The following is a 25,000-nucleotide window of genomic DNA, read 5'->3' as shown; positions in this document are numbered from 1 at the left end:
AGGTGTTTTATTGAGAGACAGTGATGGGACTTGCACTTCTGATGTGATGCGAATTGGGCTACTTTGTTCTAGGCTGATTCTAGGTTAATAAGCAGAGAGGAGTTGAGATTTGTGAGGACTTGAGAGCTGTACAGTAGGCTGGGTAGGAGGTAAGGATGAGAAAGGGTTACATTTGCTTTGTTAGTGAGAAACTTTTTATTTCTGTAAAGGAGGCCCAGTTTTTGATGAGTCTTCTGGATACAGTTGTTAATATGTAATAAAACTTAAGCTAATCGTCTATAATTACACCTAGGAGTTTTGTGCTTGATTCACCTTCGATAGGGGTGCTATTAAGGGAAAGTATAAATAAAGTAGGTTTCAGGTGATTGACATTCTTAGGTAAGAAAAGTAGGAGTTTTTTGGTGGGGGGGGTTCAGAACAAGCATATTATAAGAGAGCCATGTTTCAACTGAGCTAAAGGATGTCTGAGTGATAGAGATAAGTTCAGAGTAGGTATCAGCAATGGTAATGACTGTGGAGTCATCTGCATATTGTATTAGGGATGACTGGGGGCAGGAACTATACAGTAGGTTTGTAAAGATGTTGAAGAATAACAGACCAAGAAAAGAGCCTTGGGGAATACCCATTCTCATGGGAAGTGAAGGAGAGAGAGCAGAGAATCAATCAGTGAGATAGCTGGAAAAGCAGGAAATGCAATCAATCAGTGAGATAGGTGGAAAAACAGGAAATGCAATCAATCAGTGAGATAGCTGGAAAAGCAATCAGTGAGATAGCTTGAAAAGCAGGGGATGCAATCAATCAGTGAGATAGCTGGAAAAGCAGGAAACAGGGGCAGTGGAAAACTTAAGGTTAGTTAGTTTAGTTAAAAGTAGAGTGAGACACAGTGTAAAAGGCTTCTGGAATGTCTAAAAAAAGGCAGGAGATTAGTTTGTTATCTCTAGCTAATGAAATTGTGTTAAAGAAGGATGTAAGGGCAGTGGAAGTACTATGTTTAGGACAGAAGCCATGTTGTGTAGGTGTAAGCAGATTTTCCTGTAGTAAATATTGCATGACTTGCTTATGTATGCATTTTGCAAGACTTTTGAGAGTGGGGATAAGATAGTGATGGGTCTAAAGTTAGTGATTTCTGTGGAGTTACCTCCTTTATGCATAGGTAGTGTGTAGAATTCTTTCCAAATAGAAGGCACCTTTGACTCAAAGATAGAGTGGTTTATCAGGATGGAAGCAGGGGGAACAAGTGAGTCAGCTGCTAACTCGAGGAAACTGGAAGGCATGTTGTCAGCAGATGTGGAACAGGGTTTAAGTTTGAGAGTAGAGACTTAATGTAGCTCGTAGGAACAGATGTGAGGGGAAAAGGTATTAGAAGAGTTGAGAGTTCAGAGGAGTTAATAGTCCAGTTGTTTCCAGAGTAAGTAGTCTTAGTAGAAGAGGAGTCAGGGGTAATAATTTTGGATATAGATTCAGTAAAATAATTGTTAAATATGGCTGTGGTTTCTTCTGGTGTCTTATTGGGGCAGGGATTGGGAGAAGAAGGATTCCCAGGATGCAGTATTTGGGTGACTGAATTTCATAATTTTTTGGGATTAGATCTTTGAGCAGTAGGACGGTTAAAGTAAAATTCCTTTTTCTCTTTAATAATGTGTTTCTTTGTCAACTTTCTAAGTTCTTTGTACTTTTGCAAGTCAGAGGGCAGCTTTGTTTTTACCCATCTTTTCCACATCTTATCTCAAAATTTCATAAGAGTACAGGTAGCATTTGTTAGCCATGGGATATGTGTGATTTTATACAAACTGTTCGGAGTGGTGCAAGGCTGTCTAGAATATTAAGAAAGGTAGTATTGAAGGATTGAACTGCTTCATCAAATGGGAGTTGGGCTAGATAAGTCCAATTAATTCTAGAAAGCAGAGCTTTAAAAGTATCTGGGCAGAAATTAGTTAGACTGCAGCAAGTTATATATCTATATGGTCTGGTGAAGTGAGGACTAAATCTAAGACCTTTTACTGGGGAGTGATCGCTTAGATACTTGGCTAGAGTTGCAGGGTTATGATATTTGCAGGGATCAGAAGCTAGTATCCAGTCTATGAGAGTGCTAGATTTGTTTGAATTATTGATATGGGTAGGTTCAAAGATGAGTTGAGTAAACCAATGTAAGTTAATGCATGAGGTAAAATATGGAGAGCAGGGAGTTGTCCAGTTAATATTTACATCTCCAAGGAGGGTGGTTTCATTTGGAAAGTGTTGAGAGAGATTGGAAAGAATATTCTCCAGTACTTGTATGTTATCCCCTGGAGGAATATAGATGGTGTCTACAGTGATAGTGAAGAAGTTATTAAGTTTGAGGTTTGCCAGTAGAAGTTCAGCAGGAGAAAAGGATGGGATAGGTTTATTGGAACATGTAATAGTGAGTTGACTGGAATAGACTATAGCAACACCACCCCCTTTTTTTTGGGCAGTCAAGGCAAAGGATATTATAATCAGGAGGGAGTAATTGTTTGTCAGGGTTTTGAGGTTAGGGCAATTACATCAGGATTATGGTTAGTAATCCAGGCATGAAATTCACTAACTTTGTTTAGGACACTTGTGATGTTCATAGAGTAGAATGAGATATTCTTATTATGATGTGTAGGGTGTGCAGTGTTAGGAGTAGTAGTGTTAATGATAGGTGAGTGAGAGATGGGACCATGATTAGGATGAATGTCATCTGATAGAAGCAGAGCATGTGGCAGGTGGTAGGGTTTGAGTTTGTATAGGCTATAGTACAGGTGTTTGGTTTTAACTTTGGAGTATGATGTGTGAGAAGGGGGAATTTTGATTTTAGATAGATGGGTATGCAAAGGGAATATAGAACTGCAGATAGTAAAAGATAGCCAAGACGTTAGCTATAAAGGAAATGATATGTGGGGTGGGGAGGATGGGGGTGGGTAGAGGAGCAGAGTGAGCCCGAGGGCAGCCAGGGCGAACAGAGTGGGATGAGCCAAAGAAGACATATTGCCTGGTCTGTGACCAAAAAACAATCAGCAAGACAGGCTAGAAATGTTTAGAGGCACAGGTAAGCTAAAAGCCAGATAATTACTGCAGTAGGGCTGACCACTAACTTTAGACATGGTCTAGCACTAGAATATGGGCTGCAAGGTAAAGAAAGCACCTTGGAGTGTGATTGAAAAAGGTTCTTGATTAGTTTTTACAGACAGATCACAAATAACAGGGGATAATAAAGAGATAGTAAGGGGTAGGAATCTAGAGACCTTTCGGTGGGGAGATATGGGTCTACAAGAATAGAGCAGCAGGTAATAAACAGTTAAAAGTGATGATTATAGTTTATTAAATGCATACAGCAATGTGAGAGTATTCCTCGACAGAGAGAAGCCTGGATGAGACGTAGGGTAGGATGGTCGCAAGTTGTGGTTCACTGGTACCCAGGTAGGGTACTAAGTAATCAAGGGAGATCTATATTGTTGAACCCTATGGAAAAAGGAGAGAGAGAGAGAGAGAGAGTGAGAGAGAGAGAGAGTAGAATATTAAAAGTAAAGCAGAGACACCACTGAGGGGGGACAAGAGAAAAGAGTGAGAGGGTAACGATATTAGTCAGTAAGTTGAGACATTAGTGACCGAGTCAGGAGAAAGAATATTTATGGGACAGAGCCAGTAAAAGATTAGGTGGGGATATGAAAGGGAAATAGGAGACAGAAGAAGAGGTAGGGTAAGAGAACTACTAGAAGGCAGAACAGCTACTGCTTCTGGAGAAGATACTTAAGGGTGGCTTGTTGGTATAAGAGTAGCAGGGTGTTCGTAGGTATGAATCCTGCCAGGGCACAAGAGATGCATGGTGCAGAAATAGAGGTCTTGCAGAAATATGTTGAAGGAAAGCAGGGCCTTACAGCTTCAGAGCCCAATGACTGAGCTTAGCTCATAACACAGCCAGAATATGTCAAATGGATAGAGGTAAAGCGAGAGGAAAAAATATAGAATAAGTACTTGGAAGGGAGATAAGTTATGAAACACACAGACTGAATAATTCTAGTGAGGAAAATAGCAGATAAACTGAGGTAACAACAAAACAATTTGCAGTTGCATAACTCTACTCAGTCCAAATTGTAATTTCAGTTAAGACATTTCATTAAAATAGCAGTTAACAAATAACCATGATTCTGTACTATGGAGCAGTCTTGACCTATAGCTAATGCTCTGCGTACACTGTATGGTGGGAAAAAAAAGTATTATGTACGAGCTGACTATATTGCGAATAGCATTACATATGCAATCATCAGAGCTATAAGCAAAAGGAGTTAAACATAATAGAAGTTAAGCATTGATAGAATTCAAATAATGTATTCAAACCTCAACTTAAAATAGAGAAAAATAATCCTCTCTGGGGTACAACTGCTACAGGTACAGATAGCTGTAAAGTTTCTGTTTTATGGCATGTTTCTACAAGATGCAGCATTTGAGTTTCACCTACATCTATAACAAACCGCCTTGGCGATAAACTCACACCAGTACAGTTAAATCCGTTTATTAAGCACAGCACTTGGTCATGATATACAGGGTTCCTATTAAATGATCAAAGACACATTCTTTTGGATGCATCTTGATTGAACTTGAAAGCACGAAAAGACAAAATAGTGAAACGGCATATAAGCAATTTTTTCCCTAGGAAATGTTAATTTGCCATTTTCGTCATCGTAGTGTGATCTCGGAGTTCATATATTTAAGTAGGGGTGTGTGGGGAGCACAGCCCCCAACATTGTGAGGTGTAAGCCCCCACTTCATGTAATGTTTTATAATTTTTTTTTTTTTTTTTTTTTTTGTGGAACAGCGATTTTTTTCCCTTGGAAAAAAAAATCGCTGTTCTAAGCATTCGAGATTGTAAGCTTTCACTTACATGGGTTCGATAAATCATCATTCACTTTTTTAAGCATTAGCTGATTTAAAATAGACCTGATATACAATGGCAGGCTTAGCTGTCTGCTCATACACAAACAATAAAAAAACAAGTCCCAATCCGTGATAAAGTAACTGTTAGTGTTTAGTGCAGGTTTTGAGGTAAAAATAACAATTGGCAATATAATCATCAGTTGAGTAATAGGATTTTAACCATACCTTAAAATATATAATATATATATATATATATATATATATATATATATATATATTTTATATATTATATATATATATATATATATATATATATATATATATATATATATATATATATATATATCGCACACACACACACACACACACACACACACACACATATATATATATATATATATATATATATATATATATATATATATACATATATTTCTATATGGGTCTACCTGAAAACGCCAAAAGTCCACAACGCCGACAACGAGAACACCGACACTAGAAGATCGACAATGGAGAAGACTGAAAGTTGAGAATCCCAATGCTGAGAACACCGACATGTTAAGGTAAGTGTTCGATAGAGACGGACGTTAGGGTCAGGGTGTGGGTAAGGTAAGTGTGTGATAGTGACGGACGTTAGGGTAGGGTGCAGGTCAGGTAAGTGTGTGATAGTGACGGACTTTAGGTTTAGGGGTGGGTTAAGTGAGTTAGGGTTAGCGTGCGGGCACGGTAAGTGTGCGATAGTGGCAGACTTAAGGGTTAGGGGTGGATTAAGTGAGTTAGGGTCAGGGTGCAGGTAAGGTAAGGTGCGATAGTGACGGACCTTAGGGTTAGGGTTTGGGTTAAGGTTAGTAAATAGATAGTTGTGTATGTAAGGTTTAGTGTAGGTTTGTAAGGTTTTTGGTGTGCTTGTGTTGTGTGTGTGTTTTTCGGGAAATGTATTTGCTTTGTTGATTGTCGGGATTGTGGTTTGTCGGGCATGTGAAGTTTCGTGTTTTTGAACTTTCGGTTTTGTCGTGTCGGTTATTTCGTTGTTGGTGTTTTGGCATGTCGGTGTTATCAGGTAGACCCATATATATATAGATAGATATAGATATGTAGATATATAAATAGATAAAGATAGATGACAGATGGATATACACACACACACACACACATATATATATATATATATATATATATATATATATATATATATATATATATATATATATATATATAGAGAGAGAGAGAGAGAGAGAGAGTTATGGTTCATTTCATCTAAATCTTCTAGGGCAGTGTTACCTCATACTGGCTGTGGATGTACTGAGAAATAGACATTACTAATAAGTTACGTCTAACCTTAGTTTTACTGGCATAAGATATACTGAATTAAAATATACCACTGCTGGAGAAAATTACATTTTTATTACTACTTGAACACTATAGAAAATGTAGCCTATTCAGATGTACACACATATCCCAATGGGCATAAAATAACACTTGCACACAAACTGATAATAACTGCATGAACAGTAACATCCAATGGATTAGCTTGTGTGACAGGATAATTACTATGATGTTAGGCTAATCATGCCATTCAAAACAATCAATACAGTTGTAACAGCAGATGAAATTGTCAGCCATATTCCTGCCTGGGTAAATACTATATGAAGCTAAACAGAAAGCCATTATAAGTTATAACATTTGCATGCACCAATAACATTTACCCAGTAATCCAGTTAGTCAGTTTTATAGATTGTTCTAAGCAATGTAAAGCAAATGTGCATGTCAGGAAGAATATGTTTTAAATGACAAAAAATATGTAAATACTTTTAATAATTTATTTATTTTATTTATTTTATTTTACATTTGTTTACCGGGCTAGTCCAACTGGATACATGTCCATTTTCAGTGGAGGCCCAGGGAGAAAAGCTCCTCTACAATACTACTATAGTAAGACTAAACAAAAAACTTTATCATAATATATCAGCATATACAAATAAAATCTAAAAACATGTACTTTAAACTTTCTGATAGAATTAAAAGCATTTGAGTACACTATGAGGTAAAGTACATAGTTTCTCTATTACATAGAAAACGTACAGTATAAAAATACAGGTAGAGTACCTAGATACTCTACTACATCTTTATAAGAAGTTGAAAAGTAGTGATTTAGCGCCTTTATTAGAAATGACGTAATAGAAACAGTTTTGTAGAGAGTAATGTAGAGAGTTAGATATGAGAAAAAAAGAGAGGGTGGAAAAAGTCCCATAGCAGGGAGATACAAAAGGTTAGTCAGGGTTATTACAAGAGCAAAGCCAATGGTTGGAAAAGAAGAGTTTAAGTTTAGTTTTAAATAGTGGGATTGAGGTTTGAGTAGTGAGGTCTTGAGGTAGTTGATTCCATGTTTTCCCAACTGAGTTTGAAAATGTGGAGTCACCTGCTGAGTTCTTAGATAGGGAAGTATGAATCAGTATTTTGTTAGAGGAGCGCAGGTTCTTTAGATTGCTATAGGGTTTTATCAGAGTGGAGAGCATTGGAGTATTGTCTGGGTGGTAGAGGGCTTTATGGGCGATTGTAAGTTGGTTAAAATGTATTAGGTTGGGTAATTCTAGCCACCCTAGTTTTTTAAGATTAGAACAATGATGAGTCCTGTATAGAGAGGCTGTAGCAAATCTGGCAATATTGTTATAAGATGTAGTTAGTTTATTTAGATTATATTTAGAAAGATTTGTATAGATTGGGGAGGCATATAATAGGGAAGATATTAAGTGGGTTCTAGCTATTGTAGCTCTGGCTTCAGGAGTAAGGAAAGATTTAATTCTATACAGAGAGCCCAGTTTTCTGTTTGTTGATTTTATTGTAGAGTCAATGTGCGTGTCAAATTTGAGTTGGTTGTCAATTGTAATGCCTAGAAGTTTGGTGTTATTGTCTGGAGAGATAAGGATGCTATTGTTGGCTGTGAGTGAGAAATTAATGGAGGTAGACAAGAGAGTGGGTGTAAAAATCAGGAGTTTGGTTTTCTTTGGGTTAAGGAGGAGACAATGGTTAGAGAACCATTGCTCTATGGTAGTGAAGGTATTTTGTGTGAGAGAATAAAGTTCAGACTGTGTTGGGGCTGAGCAAATGATGGTTGTATCATCTGCATATTGAATGCAAGTTGATAGGGGAGTGGCTAGGTGAAGGTCATTTATAAAGATGGAAAATAGTAGAGGGCCTAAGATAGAGCCCTGAGGGACTCCTATAGAGGTGGGAAGGAGATCAGAGAGATGGTTATGCCAGAGTACAGCCTGTTTTTGATTATCCAGATAGAATATGAACCAATTTAAGGCTGTGTTGTCAAAAGAGAGGGACTTCAGAGGATGGAGGAGAAGTTTGTGGTTGACCATATCAAAGGCTTTGGATAGGTCAACGAAGAAGGTTGAAGAAGGTATGTTATTGTTGCGGTTTTTGTTTATTGAGTTGATAAAGGATAGTAAGGCTGTAGTAGTACTATGGAAAGGGCGAAAACCATGTTGGCACTTAGCTAGGAGGTTATTATTTAGTAGGTGATTTAGTAACTGTTTGTGGATGCATTTCTCCATTATTTTTGCAAGTGGTGATAATAATGCTATGGGACAAAAGTTGGAATACTCAGTAGAGTCACCACCTTTGAACAGTGGGATGATATATGAGATTTTCCATAATGATGGGATTGTGCTTTCTTTTAAGGTCCTGTTAATCAGTATAGAGATTGGATAAGCTCTAGCTTTTGCACCAATTTTGAGGAATTCTGCTGGTAATTTGTTGGCCAAGGGGGTTGTAGGTTTTAATTTTTGAAGTAAGGATGATATATATGTGGTAGGTATGGGTTTGACGTGGAATGGGGGGGAGTGGGGCCTTGGATTAGTAGTTTGGAGGTGTCAGGGCTTTGTTGGTTAGCTAGCTTTAGAATGGCAGAGGTAAAGAAAGTATTAAAGGCGTTTGCTGTTTGTAATGGGCAGTCGGGGTTTGAATCAATAGGATTTGGTGTGACAACTTTCCCAGGTGATAACAGTGTATTAATGGCAGTCCAGAATTTATGTGGTTGTTGTAGTGATGTTTGTTGTAGCTGAGTATAAAAGTTCTTCTTATCTTGTAGGATGGCTTTCTTTGTTAAATTTCTTTGTTCTCTGAAAATAAGGCGATCAGTTGTGTTTTTTGAGGTACGCCATTTTGTCCATGCTTTGTTCCTACTAAGGATTAGATTCCTGGTAGTATTAGTAAGCCATTGGGCTGTTTTAGATTTAATTCTTATAGAATGCATTGGAGCATGATGTTCTAGGATTGTCAGAAAAGTATGATTGAAGTGGTTAACAGCTTCGTCTATAGGGAGAGATTTAAGAGATGACCAATTGACTTGCATAAGTTCATTTTGAAACAGAATGGGATCAAGGAATTTTTTGCTACGGGATGTTATGACTTGGGTGGGATAGTTAAACTTGTTTTATGCCTGATGATATATGTTAGCGAGTGGTCGCTGAGGTCATCTGGGAGAGTCCCTGTTGTATACTTTTGCTGAGGACTATTAATAAGTATCCAGTCAAGTATACTTTCTTTGTTATTTTGTTTGTTTGTTCTTGTTGGGGAGTTAATGGTTTGAGAGAAGCCATGCAGGTTAATAAGGGTGGGTGGATAGGTGTGTTGACATAAATTCCAGTCAATATTAAAGTCTCCTAAAAGAATTGTTTCTTGAGGGAGATTTAGTGAAAGCCAATTTAATAGGTCCTCTAAAATAGTGGGATTTTTTCCTGGGGGAAGACAGGTGCAGATAATGTTAACTGTTTTGTGAGGGTTGAGCTGAAGTTTGGAAATAATTATTTCAACGTTATTGTCAGATGGAAAGGTATGGTTTACTTTGCTTATTTGCAGTCCGGTTTTATAGAGAATTGCCACCCTACCACCTTTTTTGTTTAAGCAGTCTTGTCTGAGTATGTTATAGCCAGGGGGGGTGATTTCATTATCTTTAATTGTAGGTTTGAGCCAAGTTTCGGTTAGACAGAGGATATCAAACTGTTGGATATCTAGAAGGGCATGGATATGTGGTATTTTGTAACAGATGCTACGTATATTTAGTTGAGCAATTGAGAGTGATTTGGGGGGTTTGGTGGATGGTGTTGGTCTTGTTTTAAGTTGGTGGCATTTAGAGGATGGTAGGGGTGAGTTAGGGCCAGGGTTGGGGTGGATATCACCATCTATTAATGAGCAGATTAATATAAGGTTGTAGAATTGAGAAATTTTGTCATAGTAGTACAAATGTTTTTGTAGGCTATGAGTAGGATATTTGATGTGAGAAAGCCGGTGATATTTAGCTTGAAGGTAGGACGTTTTGTGGATGGTATTGAGATAGGTAATTGTTAGAGCTAGGGGGGATGTAAGGGTTTGTTTGTGTGGAATTATTAGTGTATAAGGAAGGGCTTGTTCGTAAGAGGTAGAGAGATAGGTAGAGATGATGATGGTTGGGAAGGATATAAGTAGCAAAGGTTGGTATTGATTAGACATGTTAAGCAAATCTGTAACTGAAATAGAGTGGGAGGATAGTGAGAAGAGTAGGAAGGAGAGAAGGTAAGTGGAGTAGGGAGGGGCTGGTTCTAAAAGGTAGGGTAGGCAGGTAGGCGGAGTAGGGAGGGGCTAGGACTAGAAGGGGTGGAGATTAATCTTGAGGGGTGTGTCTATGAGGGTATAAAGGTAGAGGTGCTAGGGGCGGGTGGAATTTGGGGGCATGGAGGGGAGCGGAGTGAGCCTGCAGGGCGAACGGAGCGGGAAGAGCCAAAGGAGTGGTGTGGCCCAGAGAAAACAATCTGTAAGGTGGGGAAAACAGCAGGTAGGTAAGTAGATAAGTATAAATGTATAAGGTATGTAAAGGGTAGAGTAAAACCTATGAGTGTGTTAAGATTTGGAGCATGGGGGAGTAATGGGAGTTGGTATAGCAAGGTCCTGAGAGTAAGAAAACAAGTAAAAAGGATAGGGAGAAAGGTACAGACCCCAATTGAAAAGATATAGGGGTGTGTGTTGTAATAAATCAAGAGGGAGCAGATTAGAAAGAACAAAGGATGCCACCTAGTGGCCTAAGGGAATAAGTATCACAGATATACACGTAGGTGGGTGATAATGGAGGAAAGGTGAGAGGGAAAAGAGATAGAAGTATAATAATGGTAGTCGAGAGTCTAGAGTAGTGTAGTGAGGGGGGCAGGGCCTATTGGCTGCTGGCAGTCCTGTGCAGGTAGCTAGACTGGTTCACACAGTTCAGGTAATGATGGTTAAACATGTATGAATAACATACTTTCACAGTCTGTCTGGTAGGTAACACCGATGCCAGGAGGGTTGTAGTTTAGCAGACAAAAAGGAGTAGGTCTTCCAGGAGGGTAGAGGCAAATTATATGGGTATTTGGAGGGTCCACTTATTCAAACTACTGTAACATCCGGCACTAGGCTTTTAAGCATGTACCAGAATGTTTCACTGGAGCCATCCATGTTCTTGTGTGAAGTGCACTATTGTTTCCTTTGATACAGCAGGAAAACCTACCCAGTATCTGTAATGTACTAGTGTGTATTCTAAGTCCCATTAATTCTTCAGCCATCTCCCTAAGTTAACTGCTTCTCCAGATGGCTTACACAGACTTTAAAGAACAGCTTAACCAGCATTATATCGCCATTATCTCTTGTCCAACCTTCCCTTATGACTGTGAGTTCTACAACTAAGCAGATCGGTTCATCAAATTATTCCATTGCTTTAATTTTCCTTTGGGAAGTGGTTGCTGCTTTATTGTTGCTGATAAAACCAGTCTCCAACAATAACAACTGAGTTTGTTAAAAAAAATGATAAGTGTGGCGAAGGCTCCGAAATGAGAAATAAGAGATATACTTAAATCTGTTATGTTTTAGTAGTAGCACTGGACCAGTTCTGTGTGAGAACATATCGATTCTTCATGAGATCAAGATGCTTATCTATGCACTACCTGCAAATATGCATTTGTCCCCTTCACAAATAAATACAATATTAAATTTAAGCAATCAACCCTAACACAAATGGTGACTACAATAAAAGAAAAAAAATAATTGTGCACAAAAATAAAATGAACTCTCAAGTTGCCAATGACTTACAGAACTGCTAACCCTGATCAAATCAACCAAGTCAAATATGAGGCAAAAATACTCAACCAGTTGAAGGATAGCCACAAAGTCTTCTTTAACTACATCAGAAACAATACCCAGATTTAACAGTAAATCATATCACATACTCAGACCCAGAGGACATAGTCAATGTAGTAATGGACAAATTTAGGTCAAATGTCACTCCCCTCTTTACTCCCATATTCCCAAAAACAAATAACTGCATTTAGACCTCCCCCCTCAAATCTTCCAAATATAAGTCCTCAAGACAATATCCAAAACAAGTTCTCAAGGTGCTATCCAAGACCAAGAATACTACTTCTATGTGGCCGGATACTAGGTTGCCTACTGGCCAGTCTGAAACATGACTTGTCAGACCCTCTGCAAAAGTTATTCAATATCAACCTGCAAACAGGTTTCATGATGCATGCATAGAGGACAGAAATGTTTATCCCCTTGCACAAAGGTTGGGAGTGAATGGACCCAGGTAAAATTATAGATCCACAAACTTGATTATCATTATCAGTAAGTGCATGGAAATGATAATTATGGAATTAATAAATAAGGTCATGGGAAACCTACATATGGTCAAACTAAGCCAGTTCAGAGTTGTCAAGGAAAGATCCTGACTATTGAACCTGTTGGATCTCTTTGAGAAGGTTACCGAAGCAATGAATGAGGGCAAATCAGTACACACTGCATAACTATGCCTCACAAAGGTATTTGGCACCATCACACACTTGAGTATCACAGAGAAACTCTCCCAGCTAAATGCAAATCCCACTGTAACTCATTGGATAGCAAACTGGTTCACAACTAGAACCTAGAAAATTAGGGTCAATAGCTGTATGTCCTACAAAAGGCCTGTCACTAGCAGTGTACCCCAGGGCTCAATTCATGGGCCACTCCTTCTTGGCATTTATTTCTCAAAGCTTAAAGCAAATATTAAGGGTTTATGGCTGACCATGTTTGCAGATAATTATAAATTTGTGTCATAAACTCTCCAGAGGACATCGAAATTATCCAAGATGCCCTTTCCTAAACAAATAGTTGGTGCCAAAACCACAGACTAAAACTTAATATAAAGAAATGTATAATCATATCTTTTGGAAAACATGATTTGCCTTGTAACTATCACAGTGACAAGACACCCTTGAAAGTTTATTCCATAATGTCATAGTCAAGGATGTGAGAATCCGTGCCAACAGTGAAATGTCCTTTGATCACCATGTATTCACTATTGTAAAGAATTTCTTTTTTCATTATACAGCTTACATCTAAATGTAAGGAGTCCATCATTCCACTGTACTCAGCTGTCCAAACACATATCAAAACTACAGGAATGACAATGTTTTTTCACTAAAAATATCAAGGACCTAAATCACACAGCCTATGTAGATCATCTCAAAGCCTTGGCCTTCTTCTCGATATCATATAGGCTACTAAGATGCAACCTCTGTCTCACAGTTAGACCTCAGAAGACCCTATCCTATCAGTCATATTGCAGATTTGCAAGTGCAATGGTAGAGTAACATCTGATCAAGGAATCACAATCTCTTTTGCAATATAAATATAACATTTTGGAAGAAGAGGTATGTATCTCTGAGAAAAGCTCTTCTATGGCACAGTGTTCCACATGATGTAAAGAAAATTACTCTTTTTACTCACTTCAAATGTAGTTTGGATGACAGGATGGGAAATCATGAATTCGCCCTGATTTAGCACCAATGTCCCTCATGGAAAGAGACAACAAGTAAATGTCCCACCATATTCTTGTTCGACCTGGCTCTGGGTTATTCAAACAGAATCTATAATTCCTAAGAAGTCTCATATAGGAATGTAAGGCTTGGTTTCTTAAGTTCCTCACTGATCAACAGAATAGCAGGTAAATATGATCCTATGAACCTCCTCTTCTCTGAGTATAAAATGGATGACATTTCAAGTCACTGGTTTCAATTCACCAGGGCTGAACTTATCAAATACAGTTTCTTTTTGGATACTGCCTGCAGTTGTGGTTTCAGTATTTATAGCAGTTATTAACCATGTCAAGGATTTTTTAATTCATAGTTGTGTGACCGTGGACTTTGTATATTTATCTAAGGGGTATGTTGGGGCAAAGCTCCCACTCATGAAGGGTGACCCTTAAAAATATACATTTTAAGGCTTTCAACAAGTTACAACTTCAACCATTGTTTTTTTATTTGGTTAAAGCATCAGCTACTTGGGGTAACACAGGCAAAGTATATATGCATGTTGTGTAAAATAGTGGGATTTTTTCCTGGGGGAAGATAGGTGCAGATAATGTTAACTGTTTTGTGAGGGTTGAGCTGAAGTTTGGAAATAATTATTTCAACGTTATTGTCAGATGGAAAGGTATGGTTTACTTTGCTTATTTGCAGTCCGGTTTTATAGAGAATTGCCACCCTACCACCTTTTTTGTTTAAGCAGTCTTGTCTGAGTATGTTATAGCCAGGGGGGGGGGTGATTTCATTATCTTTAATTGTAGGTTTGAGCCAAGTTTCGGTTAGACAGAGGATATCAAACTGTTGGATATCTAGAAGGGCATGGATATGTGGTATTTTGTAACAGATGCTACGTATATTTAGTTGAGCAATTGAGAGTGATTTGGGGGGTTTGGTGGATGGTGTTGGTCTTGTTTTAAGTTGGTGGCATTTAGAGGATGGTAGGGGTGAGTTAGGGCCAGGGTTGGGGTGGATATCACCATCTATTAATGAGCAGATTAATATAAGGTTGTAGAATTGAGAAATTTTGTCATAGTAGTACAAATGTTTTTGTAGGCTATGAGTAGGATATTTGATGTGAGAAAGCCGGTGATATTTAGCTTGAAGGTAGGACGTTTTGTGGATGGTATTGAGATAAGTAATTGTTAGAGCTAGGGGGGATGTAAGGGTTTGTTTGTGTGGAATTATTAGTGTATAAGGAAGGACTTGTTCGTAAGAGGTAGAGAGATAGGTAGAGATGATGATGGCTGGGAAGGATATAAGGAGCAAAGGTTGGTATTGATTAGACATGTTAAGCAAATCTGTAACTGAAATAGAGTGGGAGGATAGTGAGAAGAGTAGGAAGGAGAGAAGGTAAGTGGAGTAGGGAGGGGCTGGTTTTAAAAGGTAGGGTAGGCAGGTAGGCAGAGTAGGGAGGGGCTAGGACTAGAAGGGGTGGAGATTAATCTTGAGGGGTGTGTCTATGAGGGTATAAAGGTAGAGGTGCTAGGGGCAGGTGAGATTTGGGGGCATGGAGGGGAGCGGAGTGAGCCTGCAGGGCGAACGGAGCGGGAAGAGCCAAAGGAGTGGTGTGGCCCAGAGAAAACAATCTGTAAGGTGGGGAAAACAGCAGGTAGGTAAGTAGATAAGTATAAATGTATAAGGTATGTAAAGGGTAGAGTAAAACCTATGAGTGTGTTAAGATTTGGAGCACGGGAGAGTAATGGGAGTTGGTATAGCAAGGTCCTGAGAGTAAGAAAACAAGTAAAAGGATAGGAGAAAGGTACAGACCCCAATTGAAAAGATATAGGGGTGTGTGTTGTAATAAATCAAGAGGGAGCAGATTAGAAAGAACAAAGGATGCCGCCTAGTGGCCTATGGGAATAAGTATCACAGATATACACATAGGTGGGTGATAATGGAGGAAAGGTGAGAGGGAAAAGAGATAGAAGTATAATAATGGTAGTCGAGAGTCTAGAGTAGTGTAGTGAGGGGGGCAGGGCCTATTGGCTGCTGGCAGTCCTGTGCAGGTAGCTAGACTGGTTCACACAGTTCAGGTAATGAGGGTTAAACATGTATGAATAACATACTTTCACAGTCTGTCTGGTAGGTAACACCGATGCCAGGAGGGTTGTAGTTTAGCAGACAAAAAGGAGTAGGTCTTCCAGGAGGGTAGAGGCAAATTATATGGGTATTTGGAGGGTCCACTTATTCAAACTACTGTAACATCCGGCACTAGGCTTTTAAGCATGTACCAGAATGTTTCACTGGAGCCATCCATGTTCTTGTGTGAAGTGCACTATTGTTTCCTTTGATACAGCAGGAAAACCTACCCAGTATCTGTAATGTACAAGTGTGTATTCTAAGTCCTATTAATTCTTCAGCCATCTCCCTAAGTTAACTGCTTCTCCAGATGGCTTACACAGACTTTAAAGAACAGCTTAACCAGCATTATATCGCCATTATCTCTTGTCCAACCTTCCCTTATGACTGTGAGTTCTACAACTAAGCAGATCGGTTCATCAAATTATTCCATTGCTTTAATTTTCCTTTGGGAAGTGGTTGCTGCTTTATTGTTGCTGATAAAACCAGTCTCCAACAATAACAACTGAGTTTGTTAAAAAAAATGATAAGTGTGGCGAAGGCTCCGAAATGAGAAATAAGAGATATACTTAAATCTGTTATGTTTTAGTAGTAGCACTGGATCAGTTCTGTCTGAGAACATATCGATTCTTCATGAGATCAAGATGCTTATCTATGCACTACCTGCAAATATGCATTTGTCCCCTTCACAAATAAATACAATATTAAATTTAAGCAATCAACCCTAACACAAATGGTGACTACAATAAAAGAAAAAAAATAATTGTGCACAAAAATAAAATGAACTCTCAAGTTGCCAATGACTTACAGAACTGCTAACCCTGATCAAATCAACCAAGTCAAATATGAGGCAAAAATACTTAACCAGTTGAAGGATAGCCACAAAGTCTTCTTTAACTACATCAGAAACAATACCCAGATTTAACAGTAAATCATATCACAAACTCAGACCCAGAGGACATAGTCAATGTAGTAATGGACAAATTTAGGTCAAAGTCACTCCCCTCTTTACTCCCATATTCCCAAAAACAAATAACTGCATTTAGACCTCCCCCCTCAAATCTTCCAAATATAAGTCCTCAAGGCAATATCCAAAACAAGTTCTCAAGGTGCTATCCAAGACCAAGAATACTACTTCTATGTGGCTGGATACTAGGTTGCCTACTGGCCAGCCTGAAACATAACTTGTCAGACCCTCTGCAAAAGTTATTCAATATCAACCTGCAAACAGGTTTCATGATGCATGCATAGAGGACAGAAACGTTTATCCCCTTGCACAAAGGTTGGGAGCGAATGGACCCAGGTAAAATTATAGATCCACAAACCTGATTATCATTATCATTAAGTGCATGGAAATGATCGTTATGGAATTAATAAATAAGGTCATGGGAAACCTACATATGGTCAAACTAAGCCAGTTCAGAGATGTCAAGGAAAGATCCTGACTATTGAACTTGTTGGACCTCTTTGAGAAGGTTACTGAAGCAATGCATGACGGCAAATCAGTACACACTGCATAACTATGCCTCACAAAGGTATTTGGCACCATCACACACTTGAGTATCACAGAGAAACTCTCCCAGCTAAATGCAAATCCCACTGTAACTCATTGGATAGCAAACTGGTTCACAACTAGAACCTAGAAAATTAGGGTCAATAGCTGTATGTCCTACAAAAGGCCTATCACTAGCAGTGTACCCCAGGGCTCAATTCATGGGCCACTCCTTCTTGGCATTTATTTATCAAAGCTTAAAGCAAATATTAAGGGTTTATGGCTGACCATGTTTGCAGATAATTATAAATTTGTGTCATCATAAACTCTCCAGAGGACATCGAAATTATCCAAGATGCCCTTTCCTAAACAAATAGTTGGTGTCAAAACCACAGACTAAAACTAAATATAAAGAAATGTATAATCATATCTTTTGGAAAACATGATTTGCCTTGTAACTATCACAGTGACAAGACACCCTTGAAAGTTTATTCCATAATCTCATAGTCAAGGATGTGAGAATCCATGCCGACAGTGAAATGTCCTTTGATCACCATGTATTCACTATTGTAAAGAATTTCTTTTTTCATTATACAGCTTACATCTAAATGTAAAGAGTCCATCATTCCACTGTACTCAGCTGTCCAAACACATATCACAACTACAGGAATGACAATATTTTTTCACTAAAAATATCAAGGACCTAAATCACACAGCCTATGTAGATCATCTCAAAGCCTTGGCCTTCTTCTCGATATCATATAGGCTACTAAGATGCAACCTCTGTCTCACAGTTAGACCTCAGCAGACCCTATCCTGTCAGTCATATTGCAGATTTGCAAGTGCAATGGTAGAGTAACATCTGATCCAGGAATTTCAATCTCTTTTGCAATATAAATATAACATTTTGGAAGAAGAGGTATGTATCTCTGAGAAAAGCTCTTCTATGGCACAGTGTTCCACATGATGTAAAGAAAATTACTCTTTTTACTCACTTCAAATGTAGTTTGGATGACAGGATGGGAAATCATGAATTAAGCCCTGATTTAGCACCAATGTCCCTCATGGAAAAGAGACAACAAGTAAATGTCCCACCATATTCTTGTTGACCTGGCTCTAGGTTATTCAAACAGAATCTATAATTCCTAAGAAGTCTCATATAGGAATGTAAGGCTTGGTTTCTTAAGTTCCTCACTTTGATCAACAGAATAGCAGGTAAATATGATCCTATGAACCTCCTCTTCTCTGAGTATAAAATGGATGACATTTCAAGTCACTGGTTTCAATTCACCAGGGCTGAACTTATCAAATACAGTTTCTTTTTGGATACTGCCTGCAGTTGTGGTTTTCAGTATTTATAGCAGTTATTAACCATGTCAAGGATTTTTTAATTCATGGTTGTGTGACCGTGGACTTTGTATTTATCTAAAAGAGGTATGTTGGGGCAAAGCTCCACTCATGAAGGGTGACCCTTAAAATATACATTTTTAAGACTTTCAACAAGTTACAACTTCAACCATTGTTTTTTATTTGGTTAAAGCATCAGCTACTTGGGGTAACACAGGCGAAGCATATATGCATGTTGTGTAATGCTCACACACACACACACACACACACACACACACACACACACATATATATATATATATATATATATATATATATATATATATAAAAATTGTCTTTCAATGGAAGTGGAAGTGACAGCACCCCGACGACCCCATGTGCAAATCGGAAGGGGTTGAGGATGGATGCATACATATATATATATATATATATATATATATATATATATATACACATAGTATGTATGTATGTGTAACCAGCAACAGCCTATGTATATATATGCTAACATCTATATATATCTATAGATATATATATATATGTATATATGTATATGTATAGCAACAATATATATATATATATATATATATATATATATATGGGTCTATATTACATAAACAAAGTTCCGTAACTCCTAACACCTAATGGTCGAACCATTATGTTCGAAGTTACAGAACTTTGAATATGTAAAAAAAAAATAACTTCACACAACGTACACAAAACAATAACTTGTTGTAAGCAGGGGGCAAACCCCCATGCATCCCCCTCACACCACGCCCCGCTACTTAAAATATTCCAACTCCGAGATCAGGTACCACATTCAAGAGTGAATGGGGAAACCTCTGCTTCACGGAGATTTCCATTCAAATGCCCACTCAAACTTTTACAAATTTGAACATATATGGTCTCGACCATATGTGATTTGAACTTTATGTAAAAGTTTGACCTGCACGTCAATAAGACCCCATATATATATATATATATATATATATATATATGTATATATATATATATATATACCTACGCCATATAACCATATATATATATATATATGCTATATACATACATATATATATATATTTATATATGTATATGTACATGGTTGTTCTATCTACCGCTTGAGTGGCGTGATCCATTTACCAAAACTTGCAACGTCATCAAAACAACATCAGTTCTCACTCCACCAAAAACACAGAAGACTTGCCCCCACCCCCATGACCCAGCACTTGTTCCTGGGTGTGAAGTGGTAGGGACATTTGAGATTTGTGTGCTTATATAGGGTGTTTTCAGCTGCTGTTTCAGCTTATTGAGTGTCTATGTTGTTATGCCGACATTACCAGTTTTGAAACAGTGCACATCAAGCATGTAATAGAAAATATATCTATATCTATATGTCTGTCTATCTACCTATATATATTATATATATATATATATATATATATATATATATATATATATATATATATATAGGTCTACTTGATTTAACCGAAAGCTTCAAACGCCGACAATGAGAACACTGACACCGGAAGATCAACAATGGAGAAGACCAAAAGTTGAAAATCCCAATGCTGAGAACACCATGTTACAGTAAGTGTGCGATAGTGACGGACGTTAGGGTTATGGAGTGCTTGAGGTCATTGAGTAAAGTGTGTGATAGTGACAGGTTTAGGGGTGGAGTTAAGTGAGTTAGAGGTTAAGAAGTGCGAGAGTAAGGTAAAGTGTCGATAGTGATGGACTTTAGGGTTGAGGGGTGGATTAGAGTGAGGTTAGAGGTCGCGGGTAAAGGTAGGGCGTAATGCGATAATTGTGAGCAAACCTAAGTGTTTAAAGGGACCGGATTAAGAGTGAGTTAGGGTTAGGGTGTGGGTAAGGTAAGTGTGTGATAGTGATGGACCTTAGGGTTAGGGTTTGGGTTAAAGGTTAGTGCATAGATAGTTGTGTATGTAAGGTTTAGTGTAAGTTTTGTAAGGCATTTTAGCGAATTGTGCTTGTGTTGTGTGTGTGTTTTTAGGAAAAGGTATTTGTTTTGTTGAGATTGTGGGATTGTGGTTTGTCGAGCATGTGAAGTTTCGTGTTTTTGGACTTTCGGTTTTGTGGTGTTGGTTATTTCGTTGTTGGTGTTTTGGTGTATCGGCGTTATCAGGTAGACCCATATATATATATATATATATATATATATATATATATATACATATATATAAACACAGATCTTTGTAGTGCAGTGCAATAGTTTTCCAGCCTTAAGCTGTAAGATGTGTCCGATCCTTAAGGAAAAATATAATTCCTCATGGAAAACTGGTACTTATTGTGCATCAGGTTACCCATCCATGTGAAGCAGAGTTCCTCCACAACCCAATTCAAATGCAACTTGGACAATTGGATGGAAAACTGGAAATTCATCCCTGGTTTGGCACCTATGTCTCTGATGCAAACGGGTTACCTGAAAATGGTTCACCTCCCAGGCCCATACTTACACTTATCAAGGGTATCAGAACTTGTCAGAGATTTGGGATGCATGGCTAGGCTTAAAAAGGCCTTGTGGTCATTAGCCTAGTAAACACTTATGAACCTATCAAAGTTGGTGGCTGAGTCTCCTTAAAACCAAAAAAAAAAACATGAAGTGTAATCATTCTCAGTGGAGACCTCAAGCGCTTATAACTTGGTTAGAAATTGATACTTCTTTATTTATTTGATTTATTTATTTATGTATTTTACATTTGTTAACCGGGTTAATCCAACTGAGCTTTTGGTTAATTTTCAGCGGAGACCCGGGGAGAAAAGCTCCTTAGTGAGTTTAAAAATTTAACAACAAACAGCAAAATATCATTTACAATCATGTGAAAATTACATTAGGGTAAAATTGAAAAAAAAAAGTGTTAAATAGATGAGCACTTTCATCCTTACCAGACCTTCATCAGACCTACGTCCAGTTTACATGACATGCATTATTTATATGGGCTTTAACACATAGTCAATTGCCAGTTCACTTGAGAAGGGGCCATAAATGTATGCTATAGACTGTTTGGTCACTCTAAAATAGGAAAGGTCTCATCTTTCCTCTCTGTTCTGCGTATCTACTCCAATTGGTACCTAATAGGTTAAAGCTTATGTGCTATATTCCCACCCTATACTGCTACTGTCTAATTGATACAGGCACTTTATATACCTATTGTTACTGGCTATGCACATCCATTAGTACATCAGCATACCTGCAATGTACAGTCATTTGCCATATTAAAAATGGACAACAAGTACTAACATATGCATTACAACCAGTCAGGTTGTTGCCCTTAAGTACTATGCTGATGGGATTATAATTTTAGCTAGTCAGGGTCATGCTAGGAAATGTCTGGCTATCCTCGTGACCGGATGCCTCTACCATGTATCCTTTATGTCATGTAACATGCCACCCTTTACATGAAAGAATGAATATACCTATTGATATATTAATTATAACTAGTGTGCCAAGAGCAATACAAGAACTCTGCATCTGCTAGGTCTAAGATAACTTGCAGTATTCTATATTAGTGGAATGAACAGGGTTAAATATGACTGACTTCTATTCTAGTATACTCCATATAATGACAAAAGATGTAATCTGCCTATAACAGAGGCAAGTATAGATTATTTCAAAGATTAGAAAGAAGAGGGTATCAATGCAGATAAGTCGACTACTAATATTCATACATACGGAAACTACTTAGATCTTGCAGGTTTAAAACTAACACAAGCTCAGCCTGTGTTAGGAGGGTAAACAAATACATGTGAATCTTTGTTGTAAAGCCACTTAATCTCAATGTGGGAAGCCAGAAGGACTAACAAAAACCTGAAAACCTGAAACCATGACAGCAGTAACACCAGGCATACTTTATTTAAATACTGATAATGTTAGGGAAAGTGTTTTTTTAAGGTAGTGCTTAGGATTTGGGTTAGGTGCAAGGTATATGTTAGAATGGGTCTACTTCTAAATCTCGCAATACTGAAAAACTGACTTTCAGTATCTCCAAACTTAAATACCGAACACCCGCTGTACCAAAATATTACAATACCGAATGTCACACTACACCAAAAATTCAAAATATCAAATTTTCAGCAAGTGACATTCAGTTCTATAATATAACCTCCAGCACAACATAACAAACACCACTATCCCCTAAACCTATACTAAAACGCCAAGCACACACACCTACAAAACCTATACATAAGCAACCCCCCATGTGCTGCACCCCCCACACCCCCGCTACTTATATATACCAACTCCGAGGTCGCACTACCATAAAAGACACTAATAACCTACCGCCATGCACCCTACACTTACTTCATATACCATCTCACACACACACACACACACACACACACACACACACACACACACACACACACACAGCACACCGCGAAAAACACACTACTACATTCGGTAAAATGCACCACCTTCAACAATAACACACATACACTTACCAAAGTAACCCACCCAACTCCCAAAACTTCCCAAACACTACAAAACAAAAATCCTACCCAAAACCTTTAAACACTAGCAACTTACCTGAATCTCTGCACACAGCCGCACAACGTCCACCATATCTCACTCCCTAACCACAATGCACCGCAAACACAGACCACAACACACCACCTCAACAGCACATTTGATAATGCAAGACTAGGTAAAGCGCAGTTTCGGTTAACTGCACTTTCATGATATTAGTCTTGAGGTACTGAAAGTCAGTCTTTCAGTATTTCGAGGTTAAGAAGTAATCCCGTTAGAACACATAAGGGATGCGCAGGGAGCTTTGCATTGCCTGACTTTGCAGTGTCATTTGACACTGACAAAGCTTGAAACACAGCACACTGTACACATTCAAATTTCTCAGATATTCTATTCAGACTCAGAAAAAAGTCTCCATTTGCTGTATAAATTACCCTGCAAAATGAAGGACTCATTGCCGCTGCAATTATTCCATTCTTAAAAACACAAAATATATAAACAGCTTGTCCTGCTTTAATTCCAACTTTCTTTTGATTCCAGGCAATATTTGACATTCAGTAATATGCAACCAGGATGAGGCATAAACCTTAGTGCTGCCTACAGCATCTCCTCTAGTTTCATAATACCAGTAGTTTACACAAAACTAGACAAAAAGACATACATATAGGATTCTGAATGAGGGTAAATGAACAAATCATTTAAAACTATATATTGCAACCTGAAGAATGAATGAGTCAAATGGAGACCAAAAGGGTTGGATGATTAGGATGACAGGAAGTAAGAAACTCCTTATTTGCTATTGGCATCACATTTCCAGAACTGGATATAATCATGCAACACAATCATAGGACAGATATCCACATCTCAGTCAAGAACTACCCATCCATATTTAAATACAAAACACCTGGTTCTAAGAGTGCACTCCTTTACTGGTTATGATTAGCTTACTAACCACTGCATCCAGCTTATATTTCATACAGTTCAGTGACAGAATGAGTACAGTGATTGTTTTCAAATTTCTGGATATCAAAACAGAAAGTCTGTTACCTGATGTCACCCAGTAGGCATTCGTAGAGTGTTAACATGGAGATGGTTAAGTGCATAGGAGAAGTCTGAACCACAAACTTGCACCTCTTCTGAACAAATGCCAAACAAGGTGGAATTAGCCAGTTACACAACATCTGCAAAAGAAGTAATATATATAAGAGGTCATGATGGGAAAAAGCAAGGTCAGGAAAGCTCTGGAGTTGGCCGATAACATTTTAGAGGACTGAATAATCAGGATCATTATGAATAGAGAAAATAGACACAGCATTAATTCATTAAGGGGAAATGTTACCAAGATTGATTGCAACTTAACAATGCTTCTAGTAATCTAGAATGTGAATGGAGCTTGCAAAAAATTGTGTGATACCAAAGTACCTACCAGGATTTTAGATCTTCATCCATTTCTCAGGCAACAACTAAATCTTGTATAAATAAATCAAAAAAGAGTTGCTAAGATGAACAGTAAACCATTTTTATTCAACTAGTGTACCAGAAAACCATCATAAAAAATACCTAATTTTGCAAAAATGCAGCTTAAAAACATATATTTTTATGGTTTACCACAACTTTCATCAATTTGCATGTTTTCCTATACATTTCCTCATACATTTTCATTCAACATTTTTCTTTTTTGTAAGACTTAAAATCTCACTACCTGGCATAACAAAGTATTTAAACTCAAACTGTACTATTTTATTTTTAAATTCTGAGATCATCAAGTCCCAGAGAAAGAAATAATGTTCTTATTTTTATAAATGCTTGCACTTTCTCTGAGTTACAGAGAGATCAGAGTGAGAGTACAGAAGTAAGAGGGTATGGGGATTT

General features: G+C 37.9%; 1 protein-coding gene across 1 annotated transcript in view; it reads right to left on the bottom strand.

The window, feature by feature from the left end:
- LOC122815364 (dynein axonemal heavy chain 3-like) overlaps window positions 1–25,000 on the bottom strand; it is a 4,921,723-nt gene that overhangs the window by 2,424,443 nt on the left and 2,472,280 nt on the right. Inside the window, exon 35 of the mRNA XM_044087818.1 lies at window positions 24,176–24,309. Within this exon, the coding sequence (XP_043943753.1) occupies window positions 24,176–24,309 (134 nt within the window). The remainder of the gene's footprint in view (window positions 1–24,175; window positions 24,310–25,000) is intronic.

This window comes from Protopterus annectens, chromosome 11.part0 (assembly GCF_019279795.1).
Source record: "Protopterus annectens isolate FY-2018-M chromosome 11.part0, PAN1.0, whole genome shotgun sequence".
Lineage (NCBI taxonomy): Eukaryota > Metazoa > Chordata > Ceratodontiformes > Protopteridae > Protopterus > Protopterus annectens.
Note: the sequence above shows the minus strand (reverse complement) of the source record. Positions and strands in the feature narration are given on the sequence as shown.